Below are 20871 nucleotides of genomic sequence, written 5' to 3' on the forward strand. Positions count from 1 at the left end.
GGTGGCCCATGCCTGTGATCTTAGGGAGGTTGAGGCAAGAGGATCACTGGAGCCCGGGAGGTAGAGGCTGCCGTGAGCCGAGATTGTGCCACCGCATTCCAGCCTGGGCGGCAGAGCAAGACCCTGTCTCAAAAAAAACCACCTGGCTTGCGGGGGGACGACGGCGTTGCCTGGGGTGCGCCTTGGTCTCCTCACCTCTGTCCTACCCGGCTCAGCCACGCCCAGGGTCCCCGTCTGGATCCTGCCCTGCCACCGCCCTGGCCAACTGCCCCACACCTGTGTGTCTTCCTGGTCCCTGCAGCTGCCCCTCGGGCTCCCTGCAGGACGTCCCCCAGGAATGATGGCACCAACTAAAATCCCCGGGAGCTCTGCGTATCACCCTCCTCTTCGAGGCATCGCCCTGAGGACCAGGCAGTGTCCCGAGGGGTGTGGTCCAGGCAGCCAGGGTGAGGCTGAGGTGGGGTGAGGAGTGAGCCCCAGGCAGGCCATCAGTCTAGCGTGGGAAGCTGCACCCCCTGCAGATGCCCCCGGCATTGGTCTTCTCTGCCCCCTCAGGGCACTGGCATTGTTGGTCCAGGTGCGCCTGGCATCCTCCCACCCGCCTAGGGACTGCCCAGGTTGGTTCCCAACCCCCACCTCCAGGGTCCTCCTCTGCTGAAGGCTGAGCTCTTCCTTTGGGAGAAACACTGCATCCTGCTTTCTGGAACAGCTCTCCTTTCAGGTCTCACTGAGAAGAGGTGCAGGAGGCCCCTGGGATCGGAGCTCCCTTCTCAACCCGACTTCTGGTCTCAGTCCCAGCAGGGGTGCCGCAGTGTCCCGGGGAGGCCATTCTTCCACAGCAAAGGGCTTGGCTCTCAGGTTCATCACAAAATCTCCCCAAATTCCCACCACATTTGATGCAAACGCATCAGCACCTGTACCCAGGCGCTTGTTGACAACGAAGCTAACGAACCTGCCGGCCCAGCCCAGCCCAGGAACTTACAGAAGCAGGTGCTATCTGACCCCGAAGGACAAAAGACTCTAGAAACATCAAACTCGTCACCACAGCAGCGGACACGTTTAATGATAGGTTCCTCTACAGTTACAAGACAGGCCTGAGGTCAGTTCGTCCCCTTAGGGAGCCCTCCCCCAGCTTCACGCAGATGACAGTGACCCCAGGGTGCTGGTGGCCCAGGGTCACCTGAGGACTGCAGAAGTCCTGCGCTCTGCTGACCGTGTGGACACGTGGCTGCCAGGGGCACAGGTGGGAAACGTGGATGGGAGGAGAGTCCAGGCCACCCCCGTCTCACAGCTGCAGGGCACCCAGGCCACAGCACCAGGGCCCGAGCTGTTCTCTCAGCCACAGGCCAACCAGGCAGAGCTGCTGGTGCCTGCTACATCCCTGCGGGGTTGGTCAGGGAGTCGCTCTCCCGTTGATGCCGCCTGGGCCTGCCCCTGCAGGTCCCGGGAACTGAGCCCTCTCCATTTCTCTGAGAGGCTGGAGCAGAGCCCTTGGTGGCTCTGGAAGGCAGCTTCGAGGCGGCCTTAGTCAGGGGAGGCATGCGGGCGTCGCGTCCAGAATCTTCTGCGCTATGGAGATGAGTGCGGTGAAGGTGGGGCTCCCGGGGAACTCCCGGATGAAGTCGTGGCCCTCCTCCAGGCTCCTCATGAGCTCGGGGTCCAAGGGCACAGAGCCTGCAGGGCACAGTGGAGGTGGTGGCGCTGTGTCTGCACCTCCTGCTCCCAGCATGGGCTCAGCTGGCCAAAAGCAGAGGCACCGGAACCACCCGTGCCTGTAGAGGGCCTTGAGAAGGGCGCGGGTGGATGAGGTCGCAGTGGTGCGGCGTGTGGCCCGAGGAGAGAGGAAGAAACAGCTCCCATCCCCTCCTCTCCCTCGGGCACTGGGGGCACGGAAGTCAAACCCACCCAGGGCAGAGACAGAATGGGAGGCCGGGACCCCAGCACCAGCTTGAAACGCTCACCTAAGAAGGGCACCCCGGCGAGCCGGGCCAGCTCCTCCCCGCCGCCCCTGGAGAAGACGCTGGTGCACTCCTAGGAAATGGCGGTGAGCCCAGCGCCACCCAAGGCCCCGTCTCGGCCTACCTGCCACCCCCACGGGTCAGGCGCTGCCTCGGTCCCCCTGCCACCCCCGGGACTCACTGTGCAGTGTGGGCAGGTGAAGCCGCTCATGTTCTCCACGACCCCCATCACCCGCAAGCCCGTCTTCCTGCAGAAGGTCAGCTCGCGCCTCACGTCCCCCACGGACACTGCCTGAGGGGCAGGAGCCAAGGCTGCGGTCTGCTGGGCTCGGCCAGGCGCACAGGCAGGGAGACCCGCCCAGCCCACTGGGAAGCAGCGCCCAGGGACTTGGGGAGGTGGCGCAGCGGTACCTGGGGTGTGGTGACCACGAGGGCCCCCAGGGGTTGGTAGGTGCGCAGGGCTTCTATGGCAGCCATGTGCTCGTCGGAGGTCCCCGGGGGCGTGTCCACCACCAGGTAGTCCAGCTCCCCCCAGGCCACGTCGGACACAAACTGCTTTATCAGCGCTGCAAAGACGGGACAGACGGGGCCGTCAGGGCAGGGCAGGTCTGCACACGTGGCCCTGTGCCACTAAGAACCAGCCAGGTCAGGCCGAGGAGCTGCAGTCCATCACGTGTCACTTGCCACCAGCCTCCATCACAGGCTCTCGGGAGGCCCTGGAGCGATGCAGGAGCCAGCCAGACCCTGACCAGGAGTGCCAAGATGGGGCCAGGGCTGTCTACAGCATCCCTTTCTCCAGCATCCAGCCCCTGCCCGCAGAGCCCCCCCGACTCCCCAAGGCCCCAAATCAGAACACGGAGCCAGGACCCTCCAGGGGTCTGTAGCCACACATGGGAGCACCCAGATTCTCCGTGGTGGACGCCCCCCTGGTGCACCCAGAGCCTGAGCCTCACTCCCACCAGCCTCTCCCTGCCTTTGGGGGCGTCTAATGCCACCTGCTCCAGAGGCACCAGAACCCCCTCAGCTCTGCCTGACGACCTGCCCCACGGGGGCCCCAGGTCCCTGCATGCTGTGGCCAGCGTCTCAGCAGACCCTGCTCCCTCTGACCGGGAATGGGGGTCGGCTGTGTGGCAGCACAGACCCAACTCGAGACACCCCCAGCCAGAGCCCTGGGCCTGGTCGCGGGTGTCCTGTGCAGGTCCCAGGCACAGGCCTGACTGCTGGAGGGGGGCATTTCCATGGGAGAGGCTGGCGCCGACGCTAACACCTTTGTCAGGACAGCGGACAGGCCGCCCAGCCGTTACCGTTCTTCTTCGGGCCCCTCCACACCACGGCCTCATCCGGCTTCTCCAGCAGGAAGCCCACGGACATGAGCGAGATGCTCTGCTCCCGGTCCAGGAAGACGGGCGCCCAGCCGCGGTCACACTGGTGCACGGCCTTGCCCTGTGCCCCAAACATGCGGGGGATGCTGGGGCCACACAGGTCCACGTCCAGGATCCCCACCTACAAGGAGGGGCACAGCCTAGGCCAGGGGCACCGCCAGGCCTCTGCCGGGATGCAGGTGGCTGCCTGGGGCTCCGCCCAGTGAGGGGCAGGGCGCTCACCTTCTTGCCTGCATGGCGCAGGGCCAGGGCCAGCTCCGTGGAGATGGTGCTTTTCCCAACGCCCCCCTTTCCTGAGAGGACCAGAATGATGTGCCTGATGCCCGCCAGGTTTCCAGGCTCTGGTGAGAAACACGACAGAGGTCAGGGCTCCTGGTGCCCACTGTGCCCACACACGGGGCCACCCACCACCTCCCGCACCCACATTCTGAGCGGGGCAGTGGCGAATCGCCAGACCCAGAGGCAGCCCCTGCCTGGCTTCGCCCTGATGTAAAGACCTCCAGGCAGGTCCCCTGCAGCCCCAGACCCAGAGGGGTCCCTCTAAGACTATGGCACTCCCTGCACCCGCCTGAGGCTGTGCTGCTCAAAGCGGAAACTGCCCAACTCTCCTCTCGGTGCGTGCAAGGGTGCGTGCGCTCCTTCATGCGCAGACGTGTGCAAGCTCGCACACGTGAGTGTCATGATCATGAGACTGCCAGCCCCTTGCTAATTCTAACGGAAACCAAATAGACTCCACCCTTTCCTCAGTCCATGCACCCCGGGCTCGGCAGAGGCGGCAGAGGCTGCCCTGGGCCTCCAGTTCTCAGGAGGGATGCTGGCAGCTGAGGGCCCAAGGTGGCAACAACCACGCGTTGCACACCGGCGTCCCTGGCTCTCGGCTCCTGCAATGTGCAGTAGGTGAGGGCAGCTGGCTGCTCCCCGCACAGCCCCAGCTCCTCTTCCTTCCAGGGTCCCATCCTGTCCCTGCCACGCGATGGCAGACACCTTGGCAAAACCCCTGCCTTCTCACCCCAGCGCCACCGCTGAGGTCATGCCCCTTGTCTCCAGCAAGCTGCTCCATTGCTGACAGGTCCTTGGAGGATGCATGTGAGGGGCTCAAGACACGACGCGGAAAAACCACCCCGTCCTGATCCGCCTCTCAAGGTTAGGTTCAAAGGCCCCAAGTCCAAAGCCTCCTGGGAGAACCTGGCACGCAGGCAGGTCCTCGGACCTACAAAGGCTGCCTGAGGTCTCCTCCGGGGACACAGAAAAGCCAGCCCCAGCCCCACACTCCTGCAAACACAAAGCCCCGAGACCACAGCCTCGCGGTCACCCCTGAGGCAATAAAAGGGATTCTGACTTAAATCCCAGCAACACCAAGAGGTGCTGGCAGTGACCTGCGCAGAGAGGGAGTGGGCACTTCTGTCAGGTCTGGGTCCTGACTGCCACACTGCCATCGGTGCTGGCGCCAGCGGCAGGGTTAACCCCCAGGGGCTTTCCTTGTTGGCAGAGGTGGGAACTGTGCCTGTCTGGTGGGTTGGGCTGAGCACCATGGTGAACGCAGGGACTAGTCTCAGGGAACCGGGACAGCAACCCTGAAGGTTCCCCTAAGAACGTTTCACTTCTCAGCAAACTGAGGCAGCTCCTAAGCCTGTTCTCAGCAAAGTACAGTCAGCGTGAGCCTGCCGGATGGCGCGGCTGTGCTGGAAGCACAGGACGGAGGCTGAGCACCATCTCCTTGCCCAATCTAGGCCTTCTGAATTTTTACGTGCATATTTTCCCCATTTAAAGCAAGCTTGGGGCCGGGTGCGGTGGCTCACGTCTGTAATCCCAGCACTTTGGGATGCTGAGGCAGGGGGATCACGAGGTCAGGAGATGGAGACCATCCTGGCCAACATGGCGAAACCCCGTCTCTACTAAAAATACAAAAAAATTAGCCAGGCAGGGTGGCGCGTGCCTGCTATCCCAGCTATTTGGGAGGCTGAGGCAGAAGAATTGCTTGAATCTGGGAGGTGGAGGTTGCAGTGAGCCGTCATCGAGATTGTGCCACTGCCCTCCAGCCTGGGTAACAGAGCGAGTCTCCGTCTCCCCGCAACAAAATAAAAGCTTGGACTAGGTGCAGTGGCTCACGCCTGTAATCCCAGCACTCTGAGAGGCCAAAGTGGAAGGATCACTTCAGCCCAGGAGTTCCAGACCACTCTCAACAACGCATTAAGACCCCATGTCTACACATTAAAAAATGAACCAGGCGGGGTGGTGCATCCTGTGGTCCCAGGTACTCAGGAGGCTGAGGTCGGAGGGTCGCTTGAGCCCAAGAGGTCAAGGCTGCGGTGAGTTATGATCGCGCCACTGCACTCCAGCCTTAGCGATAGTAAGACTCTGTCTCAAAAAAGAAAAAAAAAAGCTTCTACCAATCTCAGTAATATCCTTACTTTGTAGTAAATCCGTCCTGATAATAAGGACAGGCTTTTCCAGGCTTCTCCTCTGGAATAAGACTCCAGCCCTGGATTTCTAATCTGTCAGAGTTGGGCTACAAGACCGTGCTGCCGGAGGAATGTTTTCTTTTTGGTACCGGACTCCAGCTCTCTTGGAAGGGAAATGCGGCTCCCACTACTCAGGAGGGCCAGCGGCGCTGACCTGGCGAACGCATCTTCCGCACTGGTGTGAATTCCGTCCCGCGCAACTTTCACTTTTCTGAACTTAGAGCGCCACTTCCACAAATAACTAAAAGCAGGTGATGCCGGCGTCCGTCTTACTTTCATGACTACGCGCGTGTGACCTATTTAAACATAGGGTCTCGCTCCTGCCCGGGCTGCGGTGCAGCTGCGACCGCGGCCGCGACCTCCAGGGTAGCGGGGCCCACAGGCGCCACCGAGCCCGCCTACAACGCGGTGCTCAACAAAGTTTCCTTTAAAATCTCCCCCAGCTCCACGACTCAGGCCCTCCGAGGTCAAGGACCTTCCGCATCGAATCCAGGGCACGCGGAAAACGACCGTGTTTAGAAAACGCCCGCGCCGCGGCCTCTGGCCTGACCCAGCCATGCTGGCCAGTGATGGTCGCACCGGAGGCGCGCGACGCAGCCAGGCCGCCCTGGGATGGGGTGCGGCGGGGCCCCAGGCGAGGCCCTGTCCCGGCTCCGCTCCCTGGCCCGCCACTCACCGGCCGCCGACTCCATCCCGCCACCTCCAGGAGCTCGCGGCCGCCCTGCGCTTCCGCCCGCGGGCCGTCAGCCTCCCAGATGGAGCGAAGGGCCTTCCAACCAATGGGCAGTGCGTGCCCACCCCTGGCTCCTCTTGATAGGTCTAGTCCTGCTGTCTCAGCCAATCAGATCGCCGGAGGAGCTCCCTAGCCGGTTCCGCAGATTCCGGCGCAGATGACGACGCGGGCACGGACCTACTTTCGTGTCAACGCGGCCTGCGCGACCGCCTCACCCCAGGCCCAATGGGCTCGCGGCCTTTGTCTCCAATCGCTTGCGAACTGGCCAATAGGAACGTTGGATTAGGATTGACAGTTCTCGAAACCTCTCGGCAATAGCTTTGTCTCCCGACTCCCGCCTCCCCACTCGAAGCTCCGAGACAGGTGTGCCGCCCCTCGCCCCCGGAGCCAATGGGTGCAGGGGGCGGGGATTGTTTACGTCTCGCGCCCGGGCGGAAAGTGGGTCAGGGCCCGGCCAGCGGAGCCCGCTGCGGGGGCTGCAGGTGAGCGGCGGGTCGCCGGCCGCGGTCCCGGGCTCGGGGCGGGCGCGCTGACCTTGCGGGCGCGGCGGTAGCAGCGCGGCCAGGGCACCGCTTTTGTTCCTCTCCTGAGGGCCGTGCCCGAGAGAGGCTTCCCAGGCGCCGCCGACTCCGGAACCCGCGCGCCCGCGGGAGGGGACAGCCAGGCCGGGAGGCCCCGGGGAGGGCGGCTCCGGCTGCACCCGCCCTCGCCTGGGGCTGGACAGGGTTCGGCGATCCGGGCGCCGCCATCCTCCCCGGCCTCCTTGAAACCCCGCCCGGGGCCCAGCGGGCGTTGCCAGCCGCGAGCCCGGCGCAGGGGTCGGCCCTGGAAGGGGAGGCGGAACCCACGGGGAGCAGGGCGGGGACCCCGGAGCTGGCGAGGGACGGGCCAGGTAAGTGGCCTGGGAAGCGCGGACCTGGCCCTCTCAGCCTTTTGCATTTTATGCCAGAACAGCGGCCAGCGCTGAGCAGGTCTTAAGATTTGTTTCACGAGGAGCCCTGGCGGTAGCGAGCCGAGGGGAAGGCGAGCAGAGTCGTGTGGCCCAGGAGATGGTGGCGGGAGGAGGATGCAGGCGGGTGCGGCGGTCGGTCCGGGCATGAGGGGAAGGTGTCAGGGAGGGGTGACCACCGTGCTTCTGGCATGAGGAACTGAAAGGCCGGAGATGCCATTTGTCAAACTGGACGACGGAGGAGGAGCGAGTGGAGGTTTGAAGTGCATGCGGGACAGGCGGGCGGGGCGGCCAGGTTCGTGAGGTGGAGCAGGAGACAGGGGCTGGGATTCGCGTTGCGGAGTCATGGGTGTCTGGGTGGCGTTTCACAGGATCTACCTAGGTTTTATTGAGCTGCTCAGATCCTGGAGTGAGGTACGGGCTCTTGAAGCGTTCTGGAGCCCTGGCTGGGCACCGGCGCGGCCCCTGCAGTCCCCACTTTGAGTGCGTCCGTGGCCCAGCCTGGAAGCTCAGGGCTGGGGGCGCTGGGAGTCTTCCTTTGTCCAGAGCCTGTGTTTCCTTCTAGATTCTTTCCACCATGGCCAGACGCCCCCGGAACAGCAGGGCCTGGCACTTCGTCCTGAGTGCAGCCCGCCGAGACGCAGATGCCCGGGCTGTGGCTCTAGCAGGCTCCACTAACTGGGGCTACGACTCTGATGGGCAGGTAGGTCCCGGGGGCCAGGCGGACGTGGCTGAGCTAAGGTGTGGAGATGCCCTAGGCAGGCAGGCAGGCATTCCCTGAACCGGGAGTCCATTGGAGGGGAAGATGCTTCTGAGGCCAGAGGACCAGGCCAACCCTGGGCCTGTCTGCTGGGCACGCCACATTCAGTGAGACTCTTTAATTTGGCAAAGCACACAGCCAGCCTCGGGTGACGGGACCTCAGAACACACTGCATTCTTCACTTTGCTTTCTCCTCGGAAGTCCATGGTCTGTGGAGAGGTTGGCAATTGCTTTTGGTTCATTCAACAGAAATCCTCCAGTCTGGGGCTGGGCACTGTGGCTCACACCCATAAATCCTAGCACTTTGGGAGGCTGAAGCTGGAGGATCACTTGAGCCCAGGAATTTGAGACCTGCCTGGGCAACATGGTGAAACTGTCTCTACAAAAGATTTAAAAATTTGCCAGGCGTGGTGGCACGTGCCTATAGTCCCCAACTACTCAGGAGGCTGACGTGGGAGGAATGCTTCAGCCAGGGAGGTCAAGGCTGTAGTAAGCTGTGATCACACCACTGCATTCCAGCCTGGGTGACACAGCTAGACCCTGACTCGAAAAAAAAACAAAACAAACAAAAAAATTCTTTGGTTTACCCAGTCCATTTCTGGAGGTGGCCATCGTTAACTTGCTACGTGTCCTACTGGACACTTCTTCTGCCAGTGCAAACACATGCTCTTTGTTCACATACATGTGTGTTAAACCAAAACAAAAAACCGTGGTATTTGGAGGTAAAAATTTCTGCACCTGCTTAGGAAGGCCCAGGAGCCTGAAGGTGTTCAGAACAGCTCAGGTGTTTGTCTGTCTGCAGCCCAGGTGATCTGATGTGCCTGTGGGCTTTGCAGGCAGAAGCTACCTGCACCCGTGGCCCCTGACCCTCACCTTAGCAGACCGTGAGGGCAGCTGCCTGGCCTGATGGGGTGCAGTGAGGCTGGGAGGGGTGGGGGTCCCTCTGGGGGGTGATTTCCCAGTCGGTTTCCTGTTATCTCCCTTGGACCAGAGCAGGAGTGTGGCTGCGCCTTCCTGCCCCACTTCTAGCTGCCACAGGTCATGTGCCCTGGAGCAGTCTGTCCTGGCCTCGCAGGGTCATGGCTGTGGGATGCGGGCGTGTCCATAGGCCAGCATCTGACACACGCATGCTGCTTGTCCTCTGTCACCACGGCCCGTGTCCTTCCGGGGCTGCTGCTTGTGTGACCTGCTGCTGCTCTCTGCTGTCACAGCTCCCCTGCACAGTTGTTCAAGCTCAGCCAGGTGTCCTGGGAGGGGCTGGGCTTCCCGCCGAGTGAGAACTCCCTGAGCCCGGTGGGCCCACTAGGCCTTGGGGGCAAATTGAGAAGCAGGTCTTCCCCACTGGGTGGGGGCTGCCCTGGGGTCTCCTGGAGCTCCGTGCTCCAGCCAGGGAGAGGCCCTGACCTGCCTTCCCGCCCGCCTCCAGCTCCTGCAGGTCACATGGTCTGAGTCTCCCAGGCTCGTGGCTGTGGGATGCAGACGTGCCTGCGGGCTGGGCAGTGACTGACACACGGGCTGCTTGTCCTGTCACCAAATGGGCCTGCGGTCTTTTGTGGGCAGGAGGTAGGCAGTGGCGTTCAGTCTGTCTCCTTCTCCAGGGAGCCCAGCCCTGGACCTGCCACACAAGTGCTCAGTTCTGTGCCGTGGCTTCTGACTCAGTCGGTCTACCCTGGCTTTGGGGACCCCCATTTCTAGGCAGTGGGGTAGGGTCCTCTGGGCCTGCCTTATCTGTGGGGTGGGGCCGTCCCCTCCAGAGGGGACAGTGTCCTGCCCTGAGGCTGGCTTTGGATAGGTCCACGTTCACCTGGAAGCTGGTGGCGCCCATGTCATGGTCCCCTGTGGCTTCTCCTGGGGGTCACATCACCTCTCTGGACCAGCCCCCAACCTGTACTCTCACTGTCCCAAGGCTTCTGCCACTGGGCCCCCCTGGTCACTTAGCACTCTCCCTGCTGACCACCTGGTCCATTTAGGCCCTGGGCGGCCCCCACAAAGCCTGTGACGGGGAGGAGGCTGGGAGGGGCCCCGCCTCCCACAAGGAGCTCACATTCTGGTGGGAGGAGGCCAAGAATTAGGACCAAGGAGAACTTCAGTGAAGCAAAAGACAAACAGAACAGGGATGAAGGGGCTGGAGAAGCCTCAGGTGACAGCTGAAGCCGGCGCCAGGAGGGGTGGGGCCTGTAGTGGGCACTGGGCAATAGGACCCTGTGGTGAGGCAGGGTCTGCTCAAGTAACAGGAAGGTCATTGGGCCACAGTGTGGTGGGGACTGCCCTGAGGCCAGGTGGCTGCAGCTGGGCCTGGTGCGGGGGTGGTGGTGTTGCCTGGGGCCCCTGCAGGGCTGGCCGAGCAGGGAAGAAGGTGTCCACACCGTCTCAGCTCTGGGCAGGTAGGGCGGGCCAGGGCTCATCCACCATCTAGAAACCACTTGGAGGCCAGATGGCCTTGGCTGTTGCTCAGTGCTGGGCCTCCAGGGCCCTCCTGGTCGTGCAGAACGGGGCAGAGCTGGAGCCTGTTAGGAAGGAGCCTGGGCTGTGCACTCGGGGTCCTGTGAAGTCCTGGACCCCCATCCTTCCCTGGGTGGCTCAGGGAAGGGGAGGAAGAGACTCAGGCTGGGCTGGCAGAGGGCAGGGGTGAGAGGGCAAGAACTGACGACAGGCAGGAACAGCCGGCCCTTCTCTCCCAGCACAGCGACTCGGACTCCGACCCCGAGTACTCTGCGCTGCCGCCATCCATCCCCAGTGCGGTGCCTGTGACTGGTGAGTCCTTCTGTGACTGTGCCGGGCAGAGCGAGGCCTCCTTCTGTAGCAGCCTGCACTCGGCCCACCGGGGCAAAGACTGTCGATGCGGAGAGGAAGACGAGTGTGAGATGGGGCCTGGCCCCTGCTGGGACTGCACTGCGGGCGGGCCTAGGGGTGGGCAGGGCAGAGCCCCGTGGAGCTCTCAGGGCTGCCCCAGCCTGGGCCTCTCTTACAGATTTCGACTGGGTCTGGGATGACTTGAATAAGTCGTCAGCCACCCTGCTGAGCTGTGACAACCGCAAGGTCAGCTTCCACATGGAGTACAGCTGTGGCACAGCGGCCATCCGGGGCACCAAGGAGCTGGGGGAGGGCCAGCACTTCTGGGAGATCAAGATGACCTCGCCCGTCTATGGCACCGATATGGTAAGTTGCTCTGGCCCAGGGTGCTTCTGGGGGGCCTGGCCCCAGTGGCCCAGAGTGCCCTCTGCCCGTCCCGTTCCTAGATGGTGGGCATCGGGACATCGGATGTGGACCTGGACAAATACCGCCACACGTTCTGCAGCCTGCTGGGCAGGGATGAGGACAGCTGGGGTCTCTCCTATACGGGTGCGTGAGGCCCAGGTGGGGCGGGGCTGAGCCTGGAGTTCCTGGGCTCACTCCAACCCTGGCTGCCCCCAGGCCTCCTCCACCACAAGGGCGACAAGACCAGCTTCTCATCACGGTTCGGCCAGGGCTCCATCATCGGTGTGCACCTGGACACCTGGCACGGCACGCTCACCTTCTTCAAGAACAGGAAGTGCATAGGTGAGGCCGCCACAGGACTTGAGCTCCTCTCAGCTGTCACCCTGAGGGAGGTGGCCCACCATACCCCAGCCCAGTGGACACTGAGGTTTCCTGAAAGGGTTCCTCCTAGAAGCTTGAAGCCCCAGGGTCCCAGGGGCTGGGACAGTGAGGCCAGGCTGGAGTGGCAGGGCCAGCACGTGCACCCTCTGCCTTGCCTCAGCTGTGTCAGCTGGCCACCCAGGTGACTGTAGTATGTGGTCTGAGGGGCTGTGCCCGGTAGCTGTCCCCTTCCCTGCCCGGGGTTCAGGCTAGGCCCCTCCCTTCCAGGCGTGGCAGCCACCAAGCTGCAGAACAAGAGGTTCTACCCGATGGTGTGCTCCACGGCAGCCCGAAGCAGCATGAAGGTTACCCGTTCTTGCGCCAGCGCCACCTCCCTCCAGTACCTCTGCTGCCACCGCCTGCGCCAGCTGCGGCCAGACTCGGGGGACACGCTGGAGGGCCTGCCCCTGCCGCCAGGCCTCAAGCAGGTGCTACACAACAAGCTGGGCTGGGTCCTGAGCATGAGTTGCAGCCGCCGCAAGGCCCCAGTGTCTGATCCCCAGGCAGCGACCTCGGCCTGCCCCAGCAGTCGCGAGCCCCGGCCCTGCCAGAGGAAGCGATGCCGCCGGACCTAACTTCCCAGTGGAAACTGTCTTCTTGGGCTGGGACAGCCGTTTCCTGTCCCTTCCTTCCAGCCACACTCCAGGGCGGAGTTGGATGAGGCCCGTCTGGAGGGAGCCATCTCTTGCCTCCCAAGGCTGGGACAGTCCTTTCTGTGGAGGCTCTAGGGACCCTCTGCTGCTGTGCTGGGTGGGGGAAGCAGCTGCCCTGAGCCCCGGGTCTTGTGGGAGGCTGTGAGGAGAGCCTGGCTGGAGCCCGCCCTTCCTGTTCCCACAGGGACTCGGATTTTCCTAACTTGCTCTGCATGGTGTCGGTGGCTGCCCCGCCGTCGTAGACTTAAGTGACTGCAATAAATGTAGAGTTGATGTCTAACACCCACGTGGCGTGGCTGAAACACATCCATGCAGAGACCAGGCTTGCGAGAATCCTGGGCCTTCTCCAGATTTCACTGCCCCCAACGTCCTCAGGAGTCCCCTACTGCTCCTGGCTGAGGGCGCCACACCCCAAGCCTCCAGGTGGCAGTGAGGCCCTGGTGCTGCCTTCTGGCCCCTGCCAAGTGTGTGTGTGTGTGTGGGGGGGCACACAGCCCTGCTGCTGAGCTCCCCTGTGGCCTGTGTGTCCAGGACTCAGCACAGGAACCACCAGTCATCTGCCAGCCAGAAGCCCCACTTCTCATCCCAGCTACCTAAAACTTCCCCTGCAACCACCCACCGTCCCCCTGAGGTCAGACCTGCTCAGCCAGAGGCTGAGAACCCACCCAGGCTGAGGATCCATGTATGGCTGGGGTCCTCCCCCACTGCACCAGGGTATCTGGTCTGTCCCCAAGGCTGCATGCTGTCCTGGTGGTCCCATGTGTGGTCAGGAGCCCAGGTCCAGCAGGAGGTCAGGGTTGGCCGTGGTCAGGAAGAGGCAGATGCGGCGTGAGAGGTCAGGCCCCACCCTGCGGGGACGCCCACCTTCACTGGGCAGCACAGGGAGGTCAGCCAGGAGGCCCATGCGCTCCTGCTCCGTGCTGCAGGCCTCGAGCGCCTAAGGGCAGGCAAAGGTATGAGAGGGTGCCTGGGGACTGGGCCTCTGCACCTGGAGGGGTTCGAGGAGGGAGGGGCCCACCTGCTGCAGAAGGCGAGGGGAGGGGAAGGCTGTGACCACTGCATCGGCCACGGCTGGGCTGACTCGACTGAACTGCCTGATCTGCCTCCGCCAGGCCCCCCGCAGCCCTGTGCCGTCTCTTGCCACCGGCTCGCCGGCTGCCCAGCGCCCTGCTGTGCAGAAGGAAAAGGCCTGGGACTCCCGGTACTGCCTGGGGATGGGGAAGGACAGGGAGACGCCTTTTAGAAGTTCACCTGAGCAGCTCCCCAGAGGCCGGAGAGGCACCGCCACCACCTTGAGGTGATCCTGCCCCCACCCCCTTCAGTCCAGGTGTCACGCACTTGAGGGGACACTGGGCGAGAGCCTTGGTGATGGCGCACACGTGCTGACTCAGTTCCTGCCACGAGGCCACCAGTAGCACGTCCAGGTTTACCCAGAGCTGCAGGAGCACCAGGGCCTGGGGAGGAGGCAAGCCGGTGGGCACGAGCCAGAGGAAGGCTCCCCGGGACACAGCTGATAGCTGCCCCATGTGCCACGCTGGGAACCAAACCCAGCCAGCAGCCCAGTCACTGGGACCCAGGCCACCTGACTCACCCAGCTCAGATAGACCCTCACCTCTTCCACCTGCGGCCAGCCGATGGCCACCTCGGCACCGGCCACCTTTGGGCTTTCCGGCTGCTGTGTCCCCCGGGCAACGTGCTGGCGAGACCTGAGCAGAGGTAACCATTCCTCCCCGCTCCCCATGGGGCCTGCCCTGCCTGAGTGTGGCCTCTGCCAGAGCCCACCTGGGGAAGTGGGATCAGCTGTGCCACAGCAACCCCAGAAGTGTGCCCACCTCCCCTGAACCCCCGTCCCAGCCAGCCCTGCTGTGGGCATGAGAGTGAGCAGTACCACAGGTAGGCATCCAGCCCGATGACAGCCAGGTGGGACCGGGTGGTGGTCTCAGGGGAGATCCAGGGCACCCAGCGAGTTGGGCCAGAGATCTGAAGATGAGAACGTGTGGCACAGCTGTTCATGGGAGGCTGCGGCTCACGGCCATGGGCCACCAGGCCACAGCTGGTTTGCAGAACAGCAAGCCTGAGAAAGAGCCAGTGGTGCCCAGAGGAGCCTCTGTTCTGTTACCCCTTCTGAGAAAACCAGCTCTGTGCCTTCCACGAGGCCAAGAAGGCCAAGGAGACCCCTAGAGTGGCTGCCTGGGCACATCTCAGTTCCACTGAGCCCCTCATCCTGGTCCACCTCTGTATTCCAGCCTAGCTTTAACCTAGCACAAAGCAGGGGCTTGAAAGACTCATCCTTGGACACAGGGACCTGGCAGGAGTCTGGCCTATCCCCATACTGCCTGGTGCAACAGCACCTGAGCACTGCTCCTTGCAGGCAGGGGCCGGGCTGTCCACTGTCAGAGGACGAACACAGACCGCCTGCAGCCTACTGCCCAGTCCCCGGCTTCCTGGCACTTCTCAGGACCCTCCAGGAGCAGCTGTAGCCTCCACAGGTGCCCAGGAGCTTTCTCCATCTCACCCTAGAAACCTCTAGGGTTTCGGATCAGAGAGGAATCCTGGCCTGCCCCATGCCCCCTCCAGCCCCGTCTACAAGGGCAGGGACCGGCAGCGCAGGCGCCTCCCGGCTGGGAACCCACCCCTCCTAACTGGAGAGGGACTACTGCCACCACCCGAGCACCTGGGTCAGTGTGGCCACGCCCTGCAGAAACTCCTCGGGCTCCAGCAGCAGCAGGAATTCCTGTTCATCTGCAGCCCACACTTCAGGAGGCAGCTGTGGGGACATGGGGACGCGCTGCTGCCTGTCTCAACCCAGGTGCGCTAGGAGCCCTGCCTGGGCAGTCTAGCAGCAACGCGGTCCGTGGCCCCAGCCAAGCCCAGGACCTGACGGGACTGCTCTACAGAAGCCCAGGTCAGGTCTGTGGAGCCGGCAGGAATCCCGACCACAGCCTGACTCCGGACAGAACCATTTCCAGCCAGCTCGCCTCTTTACCAGCAGAACGGCTTGGGCACCCCCACTTTCCGTTCTCCATCCGTGGTTTACCATCCGCGAGACGCGCATCGCCCAGGGCAGCTGCCTCAGGGACAGCTCCAGGACTGAAATCATGGAAGCAAAACAGCCAACTCGGGGCTGGCCCTCGGGAACCCGCGACCACTCACGCTGCAGGGGCAGGGGTCGGGCCTCGCTCGGGTCCACCGCAGGCTGCGGGCCGGGCGCTGGGGCTCGATGCGGCACTCGCAGCCCAGGGACTCCAGGGCCTCCATCAGGACGTCGGCACCAGCGTCTTCCAGGATGGCTGGGACCGGGGGAGAGGAGCACGGTCACTGCTTCCCTCCACCCTTGCGAGCGCCCTACCTGGGCAGGGGCGCGGACCCGGCAGTCTGCATTCGGCACAAACCCCCGACTGGGAAGCGCGCCCGGCCCCAGGCCTCTCGGCGCGCGCGCCCCGCCCGGTCGGACGGAGGGCGCCGCCTGGCGGAGAAAGGCCTTTCCTACCCCGAGCATCGCCCGTGCCCTCCGCCGCACCTGGGTCCACGCACACCGCGAGGCGCTTCAGGACCTGCTCCGGCCGTAGCAGCCGCAACGCCTGGGCAGCCGCCCTGCGCTCCCCTGCTGGGTCCCGGGCTCTCGCGGCGGCCTCCGAGCCGGCGGGGCCCTCAGAGTCGGAGTCTGAGATCTCCCAGGTTGGAGGTCGCCGCTGACCGCTCCCGCCCCGTCCCCGGCCCCGGCCCCGGCCCCGGCCCCGGCCCTGGCCTGGCGAGAGACCCCCGCCCTCCCGGGTCCAACCCCCGCCATGGCCGGACCGACTTCTTTTTCGCTTCCGGCCGCGCCCGAACACTTTAGCCTGGGACACCGGCCTCTTCCGGCAACTTCCGTCCACAGCGCTGAGGACGCGGATCCGCCATGGCGCGGAAGAAGGTGCGTCCGCGGCTGATTGCGGAGCTGGCTCGCCGCGTGCGCGCCCTGCGGGAGAAACTGAACAGGCCGCGCGACTCGCAGCTCTACGCTGTGGACTACGAGACCCTGACGCGGCCGTTCTCTGGACGCCGGCTGCCGGTCCGGGCCTGGGCCGACGTGCGCCGCGAGAGCCGCCTCTTGCAGCTGCTCGGCCGCCTCCCGCTCTTCGGCCTGGGCCGCCTGGTCACGCGCAAGTCCTGGCTGTGGCAGCACGATGAGCCGTGCTACTGGCGCCTCACGCGGGTGCAGCCCGACTACACGGCGCAGGTGCGTGCACCCCGTCCGCACCCCGCCCCTGCAGCCGCCCGGTCTCCCCGCCTCCCCTCCTCCCTGCAGGTTTGCGTGTCGGAGGCCCCCACCTCCTGATCTCGGGGGCCGAGAGCCTTGCGAGCTGACCTCGCTTCCCTCTGGCTTTGCAGAACTTGGACCACGGGAAGGCCTGGGGCGTCCTGACCTTCAAAGGTAAGGCTCGGGAGAGCTGGTGGAGAGCGGGTGCCCGGCAGTTCGATGCCGACCACCGACGGCACAGCAAATGTGTGTGCAGCACGCCTCCTTTCCTTCATCAGGGAAGACGGAGAGCGAGGCGCGGGAGATCGAACACGTCATGTACCATGACTGGCGGCTGGTGCCCAAACACGAGGAGGAAGCCTTCACCGCGTTCACGCCGGCGCCGGAGGACAGCCTGGCCTCCGTGCCGTACCCGCCGCTCCTCCGGGCCATGATTCTCGCAGAACGACAGAAGAATGGAAACCCGAGCACCGAGGAGCCCATGCTGAATGTGCAGAGGGCACGCATGGAGCCCTGGGACTACCCTGCAAAACAGGAGGACAAAGGAAGGGCCAAGGGCACCCCCGTCTAGAATGCCAGAGCCAGCGGGGGGCCTGAGGGGCTGCGAGGCAGCGGGGATCTTGTTGATGAAAGAAACCGTCTTCGCGTTACACCCCAGTCTGCCCTCGGAGCTGGGAGGTCACCTTCCGCGACGTTTTCTGAGGATCTGCATTTTAGTGGGGGAGGGCTGGGGCAAATCGCCACCTGTGTCTTTCCTCTGGCCCTGCTGCCCCCACACCGAACTCCGAAGGCTCACGCTGGGGAAAGCGGGAAGCGCTAGCTCCCCTTCCCCCATTAGTGCTCTCTTTGCCTGGATCCCGGCAGAAGCTATGGAAGGGAATAAAGAGAGAAGAAGTACCCCGGGTTGCGGTGTCTTTGCGCGCTGTCTTTAGGACCGGGGAGAGAAGGGCTGACGTTGTGGTCTTGGCCCTGGCCGGGGGGCGGGGGCTCGCGCGGTGCGGAGCAGGGCGCCGCGTGGCTGGAACCACCTGGGCGGGTTGTGGGGGACACAGTTAGTGTCCCAGCCACTGGAGGAGACTTGGCCTCCGCAGCTGCCCTCTGGCCCCCCACGGCTGCTGGGTTCCGGGGTGCAAGTGAAGCAACCTCCCTACGTGCGTCCGCGGAGGCCGCCGCGCCGGGACCAGGCCTCTTTAAGCGCAGGCCCCGCCCCAGGCGCCACCTCCCCGCCCCGCGGAGCCCGCGTCCGCACTGCCATCATGATCTGCCTGGTGCTGACGATCTTCGCCAACCTCTTCCCCGCCGGTGAGCGGAGCGGCGCGGGCGGGGGACGGGCGGTCGGTGCTGGGCCGGTCTGACGCCACGTCCCCGCCTGCCCCGCAGCTTGCACCGGCGCACACGAGCGCACCTTCCTGGCCGTGAAGCCGGACGGCGTGCAGCGGCGGCTGGTGGGCGAGATCGTGCGGCGCTTCGAGAGGAAGGGCTTCAAGTTGGTGGCGCTGAAGCTGGTGCAGGTGGGGGCGCGGGGCGCGGTGAGCGAGCGGGGGCGCGGTGAGCGAGCGGGGGCGCGGTGTGGGGGACGGGGGGCGGGGACTTGGGGACGCCTGGGTGCCGGCGCAGGCGGCGTGACCCTTCCGCAGGCCTCCGAGGAGCTGCTGCGCGAGCACTACGCCGAGCTGCGTGAACGCCCGTTCTACGGCCGCCTGGTCAAGTATATGGCCTCCGGGCCGGTGGTGGCCATGGTGAGTGCCCGGGAAGCGGGCGGACGGCCCCGGGACCCCACCCTTGCGTGATACCGCCCCCGTCCCCCCGCACAGGTATGGCAGGGGCTGGACGTGGTGCGCACCTCGCGGGCGCTCATCGGGGCCACGAACCCGGCCGACGCCCCGCCCGGCACCATCCGCGGGGATTTCTGCATCGAGGTTGGCAAGTAAGGCTCGCCCCGGGGACGGGCCCAGCCCCGCCCGGCCTCCCCCATTTCGGCCCTCGTGGGACCTGTGCCGGAGCTATCCTTCTCGCGCTCACGCTCGCCTTTTCCGCTCAGAAACTTGATTCACGGCAGCGACTCGGTGGAGAGTGCCCGCCGCGAGATCGCGCTCTGGTTCCGCGCAGACGAGCTCCTGTGCTGGGAGGACAGCGCCGGGCACTGGCTGTATGAGTAGCCCGGCAGGTGCGCGTCGCAGAGGCTCTGACACTCCAGCCTCCTCCAGGGCCCAGGTGGCCGGGCTTCTGGCCCCACCCCGCAGCGCTTGGAACATCCACCTGTCAGGACGTTGCATCGAGAGTGGCGCGGGCCTCTCCGCGTACAGGGCTTCCTGCCCGAGGAGCTGCTCCAGGAGCCTGCGGCTCTCCTGGAAACATGCCAGGACACTGTCTTGGTGCCCAACCCAACATGGTCCAACGTTTCTTTTTATAATAAAGTGAAGTCGTTTTCGTGTCGGTTTGGGTTTAGAAACAGGCAGCTACGACGTTAAGACGTTTATTACATACAGAGCAGATATGTGGGTTTGCTTGCAGGGCCAAAGCCTGAGGAGAATCGTCACCCCTCCCCCAGCCGCACCACTGCTCAGCCCGAGTCACTTCGAGATCCTGGGGAAACAGACGAGGGAGCAGACATACATCACAGTGGAGGTGGCAGGGATGGTGGGGAGAAGCCGGCAGCGCAGTGGCTGCAGCCCACGGTGGCCAGCGGGGCTCATGGGGCAGCTCCCCAAGATCTGTGCTTCTCTGGTTGGGGGTGGGTGCGGGGGCTGGGCTGCCCTCATCAGGGCCTCCCAGACAGGAGTGCAGTGGGCCTGGAAGGTAGGAGTAGGCCAGCGAGGCCCGGCTGGACAGGGAGAGCAGTCCAGGGTGGCCTCTGCCCGCTACAGGCTTGGAGTCGGCTGGGGGCGGCTCCATCCTCAGCCCCATGGGCCTCTGCTTGGTGGCCTCTTGCTCCCGGGGAGCAGGCCACAGCGGGCAACCCTAGGCACTTAGTAGCGTGTCTGGGAGCTGGGCTCCGTGGACCCCTGTGCAGGAGGCAGGCCCCGGGAGCACATTATCCCCCATCAACCTGAGGCTAAGCCTGCGTCCTAGGACTGAACCCGGAGAGGCCAGGGGCCTCCCCTTCTTCCTGAGGCCTGGGCCTGCCCTGGCAGCCTGAGAAATCCCACCCTGGGGGCTTGGGAGGGACAGGACTCCAAGGCCCACTCCTCCAAGGTGAGTCTTCTGCCCAGGCAGAGCCTGGGGGGGACACGGCAAGAGCCTGCCCGCGTGGGCAGGATGGGGTAGCAGTCTCTCTTCTCAAGCAGCTGCCCCAGGGAGCTGGGCCTCGTGCTTTCATGCCAGCTCCCTGGGCAGGGGACAGCCGGGATGGGGACAGACAGAGGATAGACGCTTGAGGATGGGGAAGCCCCAGAGAAGGCCAGCTGGGGTGCAGGCACCTGGGCAGCCTAAGGCCCACCTCCCTGGGCAAAGGCTAGTGCCTGGCCCAGCTCCCCCAGGCAGAGTGAGGGCCGGGGAGGCAGGGTGGCCCCATGAGCAGCATGCAGAGGTGGGCCCAGGGCAGGCAGCCTCGGCGGTGGGGAGCCCCTGCCTCCTCCAGGGGTGCTGGGGAGTAGGAGGCCTAGGGTGGAGCCAGGGCCACCTCGGGTCCTGCCTGCGCTGGGCCCAAGGTGCCCTGGACTTGAGGACTCTGGGCTGGAAGCTGGCCAGGAGCCGCCCGGGAAACTGTCCCGAGAGCATCTTCCCCTCAGGTGGAAGCACCCTCCCCTTCTCCTCCCAGCTGATTGGCATCCCCGCACTCCCTGCCCGCTGGAGGGGACCAGACTCAGGTGAAAGCTGCAGGTTGAGAGGTTAGAAGAGGGGCGGCGGCGCCTGGCTGGCTACCCCGCAGGGCAGGCGGGGGTCAGGTGGTCGGGGGTCCTATGTACAGGTCGGGCCAGGCAGGGCAGCGGCCTCACTCGGGGGTGTAGGACACCTGCCACACGATGATGTGACTGCGCTCTGCCTTGGACAGCACGGGCTTCACCTGGCTCATGTCCCCTGTGCCCTCCTCCGTCTCGTCGTCCTCTCCGTCTCCTGCAGGCAAGGCAGCAGAGTGAGGGCCAGGCTCCCCCCGCGCCCAACCTCAGTCCCGTC

The 20871-nt window shown here is 64.6% G+C and overlaps 6 protein-coding genes across 30 annotated transcripts in view; 3 read left to right on the forward strand and 3 right to left on the reverse strand.

The window, feature by feature from the left end:
- Nucleotides 1-1034: 1034 nt before the first annotated feature.
- On the reverse strand, nucleotides 1035-18553 carry NUBP2 (nucleotide binding protein 2). 8 transcript variants are annotated; one of them, XM_033236225.1, is made up of 8 exons: nucleotides 18549-18553; nucleotides 6479-6502; nucleotides 3563-3681; nucleotides 3263-3461; nucleotides 2370-2524; nucleotides 2140-2250; nucleotides 1962-2031; nucleotides 1035-1674 (listed from the first exon to the last, which is right to left on the reverse strand). In XM_033236225.1, exons 2-8 carry the CDS (start codon nucleotides 6492-6494, stop codon nucleotides 1529-1531), a joined length of 816 nt encoding a protein of 271 aa, XP_033092116.1. In that variant the 5' UTR covers nucleotides 6495-6502; nucleotides 18549-18553; the 3' UTR covers nucleotides 1035-1528. The 8 variants fall into 8 exon arrangements, with proteins under 8 accessions (XP_033092116.1, XP_033092118.1, XP_033092119.1 ...); XM_033236227.1 differs by lacking the exon at nucleotides 3263-3461 and adding an exon at nucleotides 4077-4221; XM_033236228.1 differs by lacking the exon at nucleotides 18549-18553 and having other exon boundaries at nucleotides 3263-3401; nucleotides 6479-6613.
- SPSB3 (splA/ryanodine receptor domain and SOCS box containing 3) lies at nucleotides 6902-12801 on the forward strand. Of its 2 annotated transcripts, none has more exons than XM_033236221.1 (7): nucleotides 6902-7017; nucleotides 8050-8187; nucleotides 10926-11103; nucleotides 11216-11403; nucleotides 11484-11586; nucleotides 11659-11784; nucleotides 12091-12801. In XM_033236221.1, the coding sequence occupies exons 2-7, from the start codon at nucleotides 8062-8064 to the stop codon at nucleotides 12435-12437; spliced, it is 1068 nt and encodes a 355-aa protein (XP_033092112.1). In that variant the 5' UTR covers nucleotides 6902-7017; nucleotides 8050-8061; the 3' UTR covers nucleotides 12438-12801. The 2 variants fall into 2 exon arrangements, with proteins under 2 accessions (XP_033092112.1, XP_033092113.1); XM_033236222.1 differs by lacking the exon at nucleotides 6902-7017 and adding an exon at nucleotides 7292-7427.
- Nucleotides 12917-16305, reverse strand: EME2 (essential meiotic structure-specific endonuclease subunit 2). Its single transcript, XM_033236223.1, is given in 9 exon segments — nucleotides 12917-13452; nucleotides 13534-13723; nucleotides 13854-13969; nucleotides 14128-14221; nucleotides 14404-14495; nucleotides 15190-15282; nucleotides 15669-15805; nucleotides 16036-16240; nucleotides 16243-16305. Coding segments are annotated over 9 exon segments (1161 nt in total). The 3' UTR covers nucleotides 12917-13281.
- Nucleotides 16358-17655, forward strand: MRPS34 (mitochondrial ribosomal protein S34). The gene is made up of 3 exons (XM_033236233.1): nucleotides 16358-16734; nucleotides 16887-16929; nucleotides 17034-17655. The coding sequence occupies exons 1-3, from the start codon at nucleotides 16414-16416 to the stop codon at nucleotides 17324-17326; spliced, it is 657 nt and encodes a 218-aa protein (XP_033092124.1). The 5' UTR covers nucleotides 16358-16413; the 3' UTR covers nucleotides 17327-17655.
- On the forward strand, nucleotides 17812-19213 carry NME3 (NME/NM23 nucleoside diphosphate kinase 3). Of its 4 annotated transcripts, none has more exons than XM_033236236.1 (5): nucleotides 17812-18057; nucleotides 18136-18266; nucleotides 18393-18494; nucleotides 18570-18682; nucleotides 18797-19213. In XM_033236236.1, exons 1-5 carry the CDS (start codon nucleotides 18012-18014, stop codon nucleotides 18912-18914), a joined length of 510 nt encoding a protein of 169 aa, XP_033092127.1. In that variant the 5' UTR covers nucleotides 17812-18011; the 3' UTR covers nucleotides 18915-19213. The 4 variants fall into 4 exon arrangements, with proteins under 4 accessions (XP_033092127.1, XP_033092128.1, XP_033092125.1 ...); XM_033236237.1 differs by having other exon boundaries at nucleotides 18570-18674; nucleotides 18797-19193; XM_033236234.1 differs by having other exon boundaries at nucleotides 17852-18057; nucleotides 18136-18284; nucleotides 18797-19199.
- Nucleotides 19214-19215: 2 nt separating this feature from the next.
- MAPK8IP3 (mitogen-activated protein kinase 8 interacting protein 3) overlaps nucleotides 19216-20871 on the reverse strand; it is a 63265-nt gene continuing 61609 nt past the window's right edge. For all 14 annotated transcript variants that reach the window (XM_033236216.1, XM_033236218.1, XM_033236212.1 and 11 more), the window contains one exon: nucleotides 19216-20811. In XM_033236216.1, the coding sequence (XP_033092107.1) occupies nucleotides 20690-20811 (122 nt within the window). In that variant the 3' untranslated portion in view covers nucleotides 19216-20689. The remainder of the gene's footprint in view (nucleotides 20812-20871) is intronic.

The sequence above is a fragment of the Trachypithecus francoisi genome, unplaced genomic scaffold (genome assembly GCF_009764315.1).
Source record: "Trachypithecus francoisi isolate TF-2019V2 unplaced genomic scaffold, Tfra_2.0 Lachesis_group15, whole genome shotgun sequence".
Classification (NCBI taxonomy): Eukaryota; Metazoa; Chordata; class Mammalia; order Primates; family Cercopithecidae; genus Trachypithecus; species Trachypithecus francoisi.